Source organism: Labrus mixtus, chromosome 5 (genome assembly GCF_963584025.1).
Source record: "Labrus mixtus chromosome 5, fLabMix1.1, whole genome shotgun sequence".
NCBI classification, from domain to species: domain Eukaryota; kingdom Metazoa; phylum Chordata; class Actinopteri; order Labriformes; family Labridae; genus Labrus; species Labrus mixtus.
This window is the reverse complement of record NC_083616.1, coordinates 955,435-968,708: the sequence shown is the minus strand read 5'-3', so window position 1 is coordinate 968,708 and position 13,274 is coordinate 955,435. Positions and strand designations below refer to the sequence as shown.

Here is a 13,274-nt window from a genome sequence, read left to right as displayed (position 1 = left end):
CACGCCATGTATGGAGGCTGTAGTCCTCCATACATGGTCCAAAATGCCAAAAAACAAATCTTTCAAATGACATGGTGTTGTTTGTTAAGATTTAATTTTAGTAATATCCAACACTTTGTCAGCTGCTAGAGAATGCATTGAACAAAATGATGCCAATTATTCCTTATAGCCCAGCAGGTGAATAATCACTCAGGTGTTCATATGATTGTTCACTTGACTCCTGATTTATTTATCGTTGTGCAGTAGTGTTAATAGTAGACAATTGGACTTGAGATTTTGTTATTTAAACTTTGTTAATATGCTGATCTTGATGAAAAATCAAAAACGACGAACAAGATGTTGGTATAGTCGGTTGTCTCTCAACCTGAAGGTTGATCCCCAGCTCCTGCAGCCACATGTCTGATGTGTCCTTGGGGAAGACCCTCAACCACAAGTTGCTCCTGCTGCTTCATGGGCCGCGTGTGAATGTGAATGAATGGATGGGTTAATACTGATGGACTCTTTACTCAGCAGCCTCTACCATCAGTGTGTGAATGTGTATGAATGGATGAGTCAAAACTGATGGACTCTTTACTCAGCAGCCTCTACCATCAGTGTGTGAATGTGTATGAATGGATGAGTTAACACTGATGGACTCTTTACACAGCAGCCTCTACCATCAGTGTGTGAATGTGTATGAATGGATGAGTTAATACTGATGGACTCTTTACACAGCAGCCTCTACCATCAGTGTGTGAATGTGTATGAATGGATGAGTTAATACTGATGGACTCTTTACACAGCAGCCTCTACCATCAGTGTGTGAATGTGTATGAATGGATGAGTTAATACTGATGGACTCTTTACACAGCAGCCTCTACCATCAGTGTGTGAATGTGTATGAATGGATGAATTAATACTGATGGACTCTTTACTCTGCAGCCTCTACCATCAGTGTGTGAATGTGTATGAATGGATGAGTTAATACTGATGGACTCTTTACTCTGCAGCCTCTACCATCAGTGTGTGAATGTGTATGAATGGATGAGTTAATACTGATGGACTCTTTACACAGCGGCCTCTACCGTCAGTGTGTGAATGTGTATGAATGGATGAATTAATACTGATGGACTCTTTACTCTGCAGCCTCTACCATCAGTGTGTGAATGTGTATGAATGGATGAGTTAATACTGATGGACTCTTTACACAGCAGCCTCTACCGTCAGGGTGTGAATGTGTATGAATGGATGAGTCAATACTGATGGACTCTTTACACAGCAGCCTCTACCGTCAGGGTGTGAATGTGTATGAATGGATGAGTTAATACTGATGGACTCTTTACTCTGCAGCCTCTACCATCAGTGTGTGAATGTGTATGAATGGATGAGTTAATACTGATGGACTCTTTACACAGCGGCCTCTACCGTCAGTGTGTGAATGTGTATGAATGGATGAATTAATACTGATGGACTCTTTACTCTGCAGCCTCTACCATCAGTGTGTGAATGTGTATGAATGGATGAGTTAATACTGATGGACTCTTTACACAGCAGCCTCTACCGTCAGGGTGTGAATGGGTATGAATGGATGAGTCAATACTCATGGACTCTTTACACAGCAGCCTCTACCGTCAGGGTGTGAATGTGTAGGTGTGACCTGCGGTGTGAAAGAGCTTTAAAATGACCAGAAAATACCTAGACAAGCTCAAGTCCATTTACCATCAATCCCTCAGTGGGTGAACGATCCAATAAACATGTTGTTTGTGTAAGGTTTGTCCTGTCTTCTAGTGTTTAAATGCTCGTTTCTGATGTTTGCTCCTTTTTGAACCCTCAGTCTTTAAAGGCCAGCGCTGAAGCGACTGACCTCCTCCAGACGATGAAAATGACCAAAGAGCGCTTAGAGCGAGACTTTGAGAGGCTTCAACACAAAGAAGACTCCAGTGACAGCCTGCGCAGACGCCTTCGAGAGACCGAGGTACATACTCTGTCATCACACACACACACACACACACACACACACACACACACACACACACAGCATATATGTGTTCTGGCCTCCTGCCTGATTCTTCTGTGTACCATGTCAACATCACAAACCTCTTTGTTCAAAGTGTTGCATAAATAAATCTGCTGAGCACTAAGAGCCCATATGTTCTCTTGTCAACATGTTTTTGCACCTTCTTAAGAGCTGTGATGGTTTTGATCACATGTCACATAGCACATAGAACATGTGTTCATGTGTGGTTTCTGGATCTCTTGGTATGTGGAGATATTTGTCAAGACAAATGGGTCTTAAAGTAATTGAAAGATAACAACGTATTCTTGTATTTGTTTATTTGTTAGCATCGTTGTTAGCTGTACCCGAGAGCAGGGCTGTTAAATTTCTAAAACTAGCATGATTTTGAAAGTAGCATTCCCTCAGTGCTCCGTCTGAAGCCACGCCCCCTCACTACAATTCTACAATTCACTTAGCAGACACTTTTATCCAAAGCGACGTACATCAGAGAGTAAGTACAACACAAGCAAGGATCTAGAAAAAAGGGAACAATGTGAGTAAGAGCAAACGATCAGCTTTGAGTCTGATTGGACACACAGGTGCTGACAGGAAGTGACCAGAGGCAAAGCACAACATTGAGGGCAGTTCTTGAGAGCTCTAATCAGTATAGAAAGCATCTTATAAGTCGTCGTTATCAAACAAAAACCATCGTCATTACCATCATCATCATCAATAATATGGAGACCATCATCATTAAGTTAGTAGGTATTCATGAAAGAGCTGGGTCTTTAGCTTTTTCTTAAAGGTGCAGAGGGACTCTGCAGATCACATGGAGTTTGGAAGTTCATTCCACCACCGGGGTGCGACAGAGGAGAAGAGTCTAGTCAGAGACTTAGGACCCTGTTGTGAAGGTTGGATCAGACGCCTTTCATTGGCAGAGCGTAGTGGGCGGGAGTGAGTGTAGACCTGGATGAGAGAGTTAAAGTAAGGAGGAGCCGTTTTAGTCGCTGTTTTGTAAGCGAGCAGGAGTTTTAAATTTGATGCGAGCAGTAACTGGGCGCCAGTGTAAGGAGATGAACAGCGGAGTGACATGTGCTCTTTTAGGAAGGTTGAAGACCAGTCGTGCTGCTGCATTTTGTATCATCTGCAGAGGTTTGATCGTGCATGTAGGAAGACCTGCCAGTAGAGAGTTGCAATGTGTGATATCACAAGAGCCTGTACCAGGAGCTGTGTATCATGTTCTGACAGGTAAGGTCTGATCTTCCTGATGTTGTACAGGGTAAATCGACATGACCGGGCAATCGAGGCTACTTGAACCTTAAAAGTTAGCTGGTCATCAATCATGACACCCAGGTTCTGGGCAGACTTTGTGGGCATGAGTTTGGTTGTTCCAAGCTGGATATTGATCTGTGGTTGCATAGAGGGACTGGCTGGGATGACAAGGAGCTCAGTCTTTGAAAGATTGAGTTGAAGGTGCCGTTCATTCATCCATTTAGAGATATCAGCAAGGCATGATGAGATGACTGACCCTTGAGGTACCCCTGTGGATAAGTTGTGCGCTTTGGACACGAACCAGCAGAGGGCAGATCCTGAGATGCCAAGTTCAGAGAGCGTGGATAGGAGGATTTGATGGTTGACAAAGCCAGCAGACAGGTCTAGCAGTAATAGAACTGAGGACTGACCTGCAGCTCTGGCAGCTCGTAGCGATTCTGTTACTGACAGTAGTGCAGTTTCAGTAGAGTGGCCCCGCTTAAAGCCTGACTGATTTGTGTCAAACAGATCGTTTCTGGACAGGAACTCAGAGACTTGCTTAAAGACTGTGCGCTCAAGTATTTTGAACGAGCGCCGTTCCTCCAGAAGTGGACCTCAGCTCATCTCTTGCATTGTGTAGAAACTACGTCGTCTCATGTTTCATTCAGTGGTAAGTAAAGTCACAGTATAAACTCCTAAAGTCATCAGTGACGTGCTTTGAGTGTGGGCTAAAGCACGCAAGAGGTAGAGAGCGAGCAGGGAGACAGGGAGGTGTCTGATTGGTTCATCAGATTGGTACCTTGTAGCAGACATTGGTCAAAGTTTTTACAGTCTTACAACTGATACAGATGATGGATTTTCTTTGTTCCTTTTTCAGAGAACATGAGTTATTAATTTCTGTCAGGACCTAAAGACAATTTACACCAGAATCTTAAAAAGTGGATCTGGAGGAAATGACCAACCCTGACTTTAACAGGAATATAATAATGTACACTGACGACATAATTAAGCTGAATGTGATGGTTTGTTTGGACTGAAGAGTCCACACAAACCATCACATTCAGAGGAAGGCATTAGAAATATAGTATACACCAATCCATACATTTAAGAATATACATGAAGATGTACAAGGGCTGCATGGTGGTGCAGTGGTTACTAACCACTTATCATGCCCCCCCCCCCCCCCCACCCCAAAAAAGAATCCTTGCTTCTCGAAAAATGTCACTGTCAGTCAAGCAAGTCTCAAGTCCTCAAACTTGCAACTCGAGTCTGAGTCGAGTCAAGTCATGTGACTCGAGTCACTGTGAGTTGCCTCACAGTGTGGAGGTTCCTGGTTTGAATCAAAAGATAAACAAAACAAAAAGTGCATATCTTAATTTTATAAACAGATGTGTGTTGATTCAGTACCAGAGGTGAGGACTTCCTTATTTTTCATATCAGACCAACTGTGACCTTGAGGGAATCATACACGTTACCACGAGTCCTGTTCTGTCTAAACTGTCGAGGCTCTCTGTGTTCTTGAAGGGAAATGTAATCATGAAGAGAATCAGTGTTCTTGTGACCTTCTACTAATCCTTCCCTAAGTGGCTCAGTTATTTCCATGGCTCGGTGCGTGTGCCTCAGCCGTTATGTTGACAAACTGTTTCAGCTCACGGTGGTTTTAGAGGCTGCCTTCATGTTGTAAAAATTATTGTTGTCATTCTTCAGGCAATAAGAGAATGATCTCTCCAACGTTTATTCATGTTAATAAATGATCAAGTATCTATTTAGTGTAAGAACTCGGGCTGTCAGCATTTATTAGTTACTCCTGATCAATTCAGGTCTGAAGGTAATGCAATCAATTTTTAATCGTGATTTATCTCATGCTGTTTTGTCCCTTTAGGCTCACCGTAGACAGTCAATATTATTATTAGTATTTGTATAGCATCAATTCATAACATAAAGTGTTTTGGTTGTTTTTTCCTTGTCAAAGAAAAGCGCAATATAAAACCATTTATTATTATTATTATTATTATTATTATTTATTATTCATTATTTATTATTATTATTATTATTATTATCTCAAGACACTTTACAAAAGAGCAGGTAATCCAGCCTTCGACAGAAATCCAGCAAATCCAGGGCCATGATGAAAGAGCCACCTGCCGAAACTGCGCTGGGTTTGAAAATGAGATAGGGGGAGATGGGATAAGATTCAGGAAGAGGGATAGGGTAGGCCAGCTATCTAAAACATGAGTAAAGAGCTCCTCACCTTGCTGCCCAGAGCGTGTGTGTGAGTGACAGTCTCCCCCACCTGGCTCCTTTGAATCCCCCTCCTCCTCCTCCCTGAGCACAGCTCGCTCTGAGGCTGACAGAGGATCAGAGAGGGAGAGCATCAAGGCCACACGTTACAGTGGTCAAATCTGATCTGCTCCAAGGACTTGGAACAATATTCCTGGAGAATGCATGAAGGCTTTTTCAAACCATTAGTGAGGAGGTTTGAATAATGAGGTATAAACATTTCAGAGGTGCAGCACTAACAAGCCAAATGGATGCAGCTGCTTTCAAATGTCTTTAATTCTTCCATCTCTTCAGCCTTTCTATGAAATGTGCTATCACGTTCACATAGCAGAATCCTCTACAATGGACTGTGAGTGTGTGTTTTTAAAAACTCAAAGAGGCGTTCTTTAAGAGGACTTGTGTTCAATGGGACTCTTGTGTACTCATATGTGCAGGATGGAAGAAAGACTCTTGAGAACCAGGTGAAACGGCTCGAGATCGTCGAGCGCCGGGAGACCAAACTGAAGGATGAGCTCCAGAGCAAAGCCCAGCAGATTCAGCAGATGGCTGATAAGATTCAGGTATTCCAGCGTCCACCACTTGTGTCGAGCTAAAATGTTCCGAGGAGGTGTGAGATAAACACAAATTATTGTCATTATTGCAGAGATCTAATATCTCGTGTTGGATTAAAGCTGTGACTTCTATATACCAGAGGAATGAAGGAACCATGCAAAATAACAAAGTTTTACATAATATTTTCTCATTTTAAAATCTCCTACACAGCCATTATACACCCACACAAGTGCTCTCAATTAGTTTACCTAATTAGTGTGGGCGTGTACGGACAGACTTTGGACAACATGTCTCTCACTTCACAGTTAGTTCAGATGCATCTGTAAGGGTGGAACAAAATGTTGATTCTATTAGTAAGTTCATTAAAGGTCCAATCAGTGAGATGTGTAGACAGTGAAATGATAAAGTGACTTTACTATATGATCAGACATTAAGGAAACATGCTATGTTGAAGTGCTGGCTTCTCTGACAACAATGCAGCAGCCAGTATGTCCTCCTTCTAACTTTAGATTCTGGTCCTGAATGCTGTCCTGAAGCAGGCGCTTCCATCGCTGCAACACCTGTTGGTTTGATAACTGCTCTCATATCTGGAAAACTGAGGGGCGTCCAAAACGGCCGTGTGGGGGGTGTCTTAAAAGCGCCTACCTTCTCTGGTCCAAACAAATCCAGAAGTGGTTCAGATAGAAGTGATTGTACCCGACCTAAAAAGCCTCTGCATGTTTCTAATAAGCTCCACGAGCAGAAACGTGCTCAAACTAGGATCAATATTGGAGATGTTTTTGAAAAATGGAGAGAGGTTAGAACACAGAAAGGTTTACAGACCCATGCAGAGCTGGATAAACACTGAAGCTTCAGTGTCCACCACATGGTGACCTGTGTGAGCATCGACTCTAGAGAGGAGGGGGGGGGGGGGGGGGGAGAGCTCTCTACAGTGTTTTGAATTTGGACCGCAGTACCTATTTTAAACACTAGGTGTCAGAGTTACATACTGCTCCTTTAGATTTACTGTTATTATGACTGTAAATGTGTTCGCTGCTATATTCAGACAGAATAAGGGAAACAACTGAGGTGACCTGTTCCAGGACTTGAGATTTTTTTTAACAGTTCAAACCAAGCAGCAACCTTGAGTGTTCAAAAATTAAGCCAATTATGGGCAAAATCCTGCAGTTCCTCAAGTGTCCACTAGAGGCTGGCTGCAGAAGCACAGGAAGTCACATACACACCCATTCTAAAAAGTCTGTTTTTACAGCAGAGATTAACATGTTTACAGTCTGGTTCAAAAAACTAATAGGTGTGATTAGCTCATGTCTCGATCAACACACACTGTACGGGGGGGGGGGGGTGAATGTTTTGATGACTCATCAGTTTTGATTTGATGAAGGATAAGAGTTATTCACAATAAGACGTGTAGCTGACCTGATTGACAGGTGGGCGTGGTGTAACGGTTTGTCAGGAGGTTTAAAACCCGTCTCAGCTCCAGATCTCAGCCTGTCATTAGGTTGACTGAAAGTTAGACTGAGACAGCATTTCCAGCATGGAGACCGCCATTGATGGGACTCCAGCACCCCCTGCAGGAACAGACGGGTGACATCACTCAGGCTTCGTCCATTCAGATTTAAAGTCTATGGTTCAAACCTTTGCTTTTCCTGCTTTTGCATGAGAATTAGATAAAGAAAGAGTTCACTAAGAGAAGGGTCAGGTAGACCTAACAGGAATGGATGAAACTGCGTCTCCATGGTGACACAGGAACTGTCACTGATACCTGTCACTATAGACGCATATATGGGATTATTTTAAAGATGCATTGAACGATTAAGGTTATGATGATATAACATGCACACTGCATAATGTGTGTCTGTTTGTGAAGGAGCTGGAGGAGAACCTGAGAGAGACTCACACCACAGCCCAGCGGTTGGAGAGTCATCTGAAGCAGAAGGAGAAGCTCTACGAAGACAAGATAAAGGTTGAATTTAGCGGAACACATAAATACTCTCTTATATGCAGACACATTGGTGCTACTACATCTACAACAGGCAGGTACATCCTGATGATTTGACAGGAAGTGCTCTGAGCTAGGTCTGAGCTAGGTCTTGGGGGGATCACACTCTTTGAGTTGTGGGTGTAATCTAAGCTTGTGAGATCTGCAGTCACCTTCACATTCTCTATCCTGTTAAGTGATACCCTGGTTATGGTTCTGTGGGATGCCTGGCATTGAGCAGGTGTTGGAGTCCCAGATGAAGGCGGACATGGCCGATAAGGAGATGCTGGAGTCCAGTCAGAGCAAGTACGAGGAGGAGGTGCGGGAGAAATGCAGCGTCATCAGTGAACAGAAGGCGGTAAGGGATGACCAGCTGGGCAGTGACACTATTTCAGAAGTATTTTAATATTTATCACACTGACATACATTTGTAGAGCAAAACAAAAACTTAGCCTCAATATGGTCCCGTTTAAACGTGTGATGATGTGAAGGTCTGACAGTTGAGTCAAAGTAAGATTCACACTCTACTTCACTTCTGTTCAGACCATAAACGCTATGGACTCTAAGATGAACAGCCTGGAGCAGAGAATTTCTGAGCTGTCTGAGGCCAACAAGCTCGCAGCCAACAGCAGTATCTACACCCAGAAAAACATGTGAGTACCAAAGCACAGACACTGAATATATGATGAGCATTAGAAAACCTTTAAAATGTCTCATGAGCGTTGAACACTCAGTAACACAAACCAGGTTATATCTGGGGCTGCTGTGGTCAGAGGTCGCCTCTCAATCAGAAAATCAGGGACTCGATCCTCAACTCCTGTAGCCACATGTCCATATGATCGTGTGCAAGACACTTGACCACAAATATTTCCCACTGCGTTGTCGGCAGCATGTAAATAAGTGTTGTAGTCAAGACCAGACTAACAGAGACCAAAACATACCCGAGACCAGAGAGCGCCAAAACAAGACCAAGACATTTAGGGATCCAGACCGAGGCAAGACCAAGACCAAGACCAAGACATTTAGGAATAGAGACAGGGTCAAGACCAAGACCAAGGCAGGGTAAGACAGAGACTAGACCAAGACCAAGATATTTAGGGATCCAAACCGAGGCAAGACCAAGACCAAGACCATAAATATCACTGAAAGATCCCCCATCTAGTTTATAGGGGGCGTGTCACTCACTTAGACCGTAAATTGGGGAAGGTTGTGGCCGTAACCGGGGAATAAAAATCAAACTACAAATGAGTTGAAGTTATTTATTCTTTTAAAAAGAGGTGTTTTCCTTCTAATCACAGAAATGATGTGGAAAAACAGCCTCTCGGTGGTGAACTTGACCGGTCTTGATTTAGTCCACCCAGTCTGAGACCGAGAACAAGACCGAGTAAAACTGTTTCAATTCCAAGACAAGACCTTCAAAAAGTGGTCTTGAGATCAAAACAGATTTCGAGTACTACAACACTCATATGAATGTGTATGAATGGATGAGTTAATACTGATGGACTCTTTACACAGCAGCCTCTACCATCAGTGTGTGAATGTGTATGAATGGATGAGTTAACACTGATGGACTCTTTACACAGCAGCCTCTACCATCAGTGTGTGAATGTGTATGAATGGATGAGTTAACACTGATGGACTCTTTACTCAGCAGCCTCTACCATCAGTGTGTGAATGTGTATGAATGGATGAGTTAATACTGATGGACTCTTTACTCTGCAGCCTCTACCATCAGTGTGTGAATGTGTACGAATGGATGAGTTAATACTGATGGACTCTACTCAGCAGCCTCTACCATCAACGTGTGAATGTGTATGAATGGATGAATTAATACTGATGGACTCTTTACTCAGCAGCCTCTACCATCAGAGTGTGAATGTGTATGAATGGATGAGTTAATACTGATGGACTCTTTACTCAGCAGCCTCTACCATCAGTGTGTGAATGTGTATGAATGGATGAGTTAATACTGATGGAGTCTTTACTCAGCAGCCTCTACCATCAGAGTGTGAATGTGTATGAATGGATGAGTTAATACTGATGGAGTCTTTACTCAGCAGCCTCTACCATCAGAGTGTGAATGTGTATGAATGGATGAGTTAATACTGATGGACTCTTTACTATATACAAGTTGAAGTCCATTTACAGTTTACCATTGCCTCTTTCTGCTTTAAGTGTCTGTCTCACCGGCAGGAAAGCCCAAGAGGAGATGATCTCAGAGCTTCGCCAGCAGAAGTTCTACTTGGAGTCTCAGGCCGGGAAGTTGGAGGCCCAGAATGCCAAACTGGAGGAGCATCTAGAGAAAATGAGTCAGCAGGAGCAAAGCAATAAGAGCCGCGTGGGGGAGCTGGAAACACGGCTCCGAGAGGTGAGGAGCAATGAGAGGGAAAGAAGAAGGGACATGGTCATTTTGGTTATAAGGTTACAACTGACTCAAAAGGATTAATGTCCCATTTCTATGCAAATTATTTGGATTACAAAAATTGGCTAATTCACAAAAAGTGCAGCTAATAGCCATGTGCAGTTAGAGGAAAAAATGGCATCCTGCTGAGAGTTAGTGGTGACTGCGCTGCAATATTTTTAGAATGGATGTTACTTTGAAACGTTCAAGTAATCAGGACAAGTATTCTGCCTCTATAGGTCAAAAAAATAACTTAATAATGTCTGTAAATAGTAGACAGACTGCTCAAAACCAGGGCAAACTGCACAAAGATGGACAACTTTTGGGCGTGTTAGCGTTTGAATATTTTTATCTGTAACAATTCAAAGCCACACTCAGACGTAGAGGAGAGTCTATAGGACTCGAAAAACTGTAGGAAAAAGCTCTTTACTTAAATGTTCGTCGGTCAATCACAGAGAGGAAGTCAGCAAGGGAAGAAAAAATCCAACAACAGCAAATCCACTAAATCCTAAAATCCAAACGAAGTTCAAAACCAGGCAAGGAAAACAATGCTGGAAAGCATGAACACACCAAGAAGACAATGACACTCAGGCAGAGGGCTGGTGGAAACACAGAGATATGGTATATGTATGAGTCAGACTAATCGCAGATGATACAGGTGGGTTGGAAAAAAATGCGGAAAACAATGGCAGGAAGTATGACGAGATATGATACAAAAGCACCAGATTACAAAGTAAAACAGGAAGTGAACAACAAAATGGTAGACTAACAGAATCTCACATTAGTGAAATATGCATTTTGAGTTTGATTTTTAGATGGAATCCATTCTTGAAGAATTCCCCTCTGAGTGTGACCAATGGCTAGGGTTGTGAAATAAAATCCAATGCTGAAGTGCAAAATCCTGCAGTTCCTCGAGTGTCCACTAGAGGCTGGTTGCAGAAGCACAGGAAGTCACATACACACCCATTCTAAAAAGTCTGTTTTTACAGCAGAGATTAACATGTTTACAGTCTGGTTCAAAAAACTAATAGGTGTGATTAGCTCATGTCTCGATGGACACACACTGTACGGGGGGTGAATGTTATGATGACTCATCAGTTTTGATTTGATGAAGGATAAGAGTTATTCACAATAAGGCGTGTAGCTGACCTGATTGACAGGTGGGCGTGGTGTAACGGTTTGTCAGGAGGTTTAAAACCCGCCTCAGCTCCAGCTCTCAGCCTGTCGTTAGGTTGACTGAAAGTTAGACTGAGACAGCATTTCCAACATGGAGACCGCCATTGATGGGACTCCAACGCCCCCTGCAGGAACAGACGGGTGACGTGCTAAATAAGTTCTCTTTATGGAAGTACTTTTGGGTAACAAAGTAATTGACCCTGTAAATAATTGTTTTGTATTTGCAGAAAGAAACACCTTTTCAAACCTGATTTGAACACATGAAAAAGAAAAGAGCAGAACATGAAATCCGCTCCAGATGCTCTGAGGGCGATGTGTCAAGTGTCCTTGTTAATCACACTGGATGGCCCCCCGTTTCTGTCTCCCTGTAGATCGGGCTGGAGCACGAGGAACAAAAGCTGGAGATCAAGCGCCAGGTGACAGAGCTGACCCTCTCGCTGCAGGAGCGTGAATCACAGATCAGCAACCAGCAGGCAGCTCGCCACACTCTGGAGAGCCAGCTACAGCAGGCCAAGTCGGAGCTGGAAGACACCACGGCCGAAGCTGAAGAGGAGATCACCGTGCTCAGAGTGAGAGGACGCAGATCATGTTCTCTCTGATATCAAATGATTCAGGCGGTTTATTAATATGTTCCTCTGTCTCTCTCCGTCCCTGATAGGCACACAGAGACGATATCCAACGCAAGTTTGATGTCTTGAGAGACAGCTGTGCAGTAAGCGAATCACTCTTTTTCTTTTCTCCCTCCACTCAGCAGTACACAGCTCCTCTTGCACGCCACCTAAAACATCACCATACTAAATAATAAATGACTGTCGTCTTGATTTTAAATCTCCTTCCTACCACCATGTATCTCGGTCACTCCAAGCTGTTTAAGCTAACATCATCTAATGTAAAAGGATGACCAGCTGAAGGGTGGAAATATATCATCATGGTGTCATGAACTTTACCTAACAACACTGTGGTTTGGTTAGCTAAGACACCACTATCCATGCTGTCCCATGGGGTCAAATCCAACCTCGGCCCTTTGCTGCATGTCATCCATCCACCCCCCCCCCCCCCCCCAAGTCTAAATATTTAAAGAGGACATATTATGAAAATCCTCTTCTACAGTGTTTCTGAACATATATTTGTGTCTACTGACCCACAACATGTGAAATAAATCCATCCAGTCCTTTGTTTGTGGTCTGCATAAGTCTTACAGCACAGAGAAAAATGCTCAAATGTGCTCTCCTTGTGATGTCACAGTGGGATTCTGGTAAAAAAAAAAAAAAATCCCCTCCCCTGGTATCTCCACCCATGGACTAGAACAAAACAAAACTTTTGAGCAGGTCCGCCATTTTTATTCTCTCTACAGAGGAGTGATGTCTACGGGGAAAACTCAGGGGGGGGGGGGGTCATTGCATTTAAAGAGACACACACACCAAAACGGAGCGTTCTGAGAGAGCTGGTTTATACAGGGTCACAAACCTCCTCTGGTGCTTGATTCATGTTATATTTTGACCAAAGCACAGCACAGATGTTTCATTTAGACCACAGGGGACTGTTTGAAAAGGTGGAGGAGGGGGATAATATGTTCTCTTTAAAGAAACATTGTAAAGTTCCTTTCAGTGAATTAAAGGTAGATATCCATCAGACATTAACGGGTTAAATTGGTGTCGCTG

General features: G+C 43.2%; 1 protein-coding gene across 13 annotated transcripts in view; it reads left to right on the top strand.

Moving 5' to 3' along the window:
• The window catches only part of LOC132973685 (citron Rho-interacting kinase), a 62,267-nt gene that overhangs the window by 16,124 nt on the left and 32,869 nt on the right, over positions 1-13,274 (top strand). For 8 of the 13 annotated variants that reach the window (XM_061037201.1, XM_061037210.1, XM_061037207.1 and 5 more), the window contains 8 exons: positions 1,814-1,954; positions 5,941-6,066; positions 7,926-8,021; positions 8,278-8,394; positions 8,580-8,689; positions 10,212-10,404; positions 11,985-12,182; positions 12,272-12,325. In XM_061037201.1, the coding sequence (XP_060893184.1) occupies positions 1,814-1,954; positions 5,941-6,066; positions 7,926-8,021; positions 8,278-8,394; positions 8,580-8,689; positions 10,212-10,404; positions 11,985-12,182; positions 12,272-12,325 (1,035 nt within the window). The remainder of the gene's footprint in view (positions 1-1,813; positions 1,955-5,940; positions 6,067-7,925; positions 8,022-8,277; positions 8,395-8,579; positions 8,690-10,211; positions 10,405-11,984; positions 12,183-12,271; positions 12,326-13,274) is intronic. The other 5 variants (XM_061037212.1, XM_061037213.1, XM_061037205.1 and 2 more) reach the window with 1 other exon arrangement.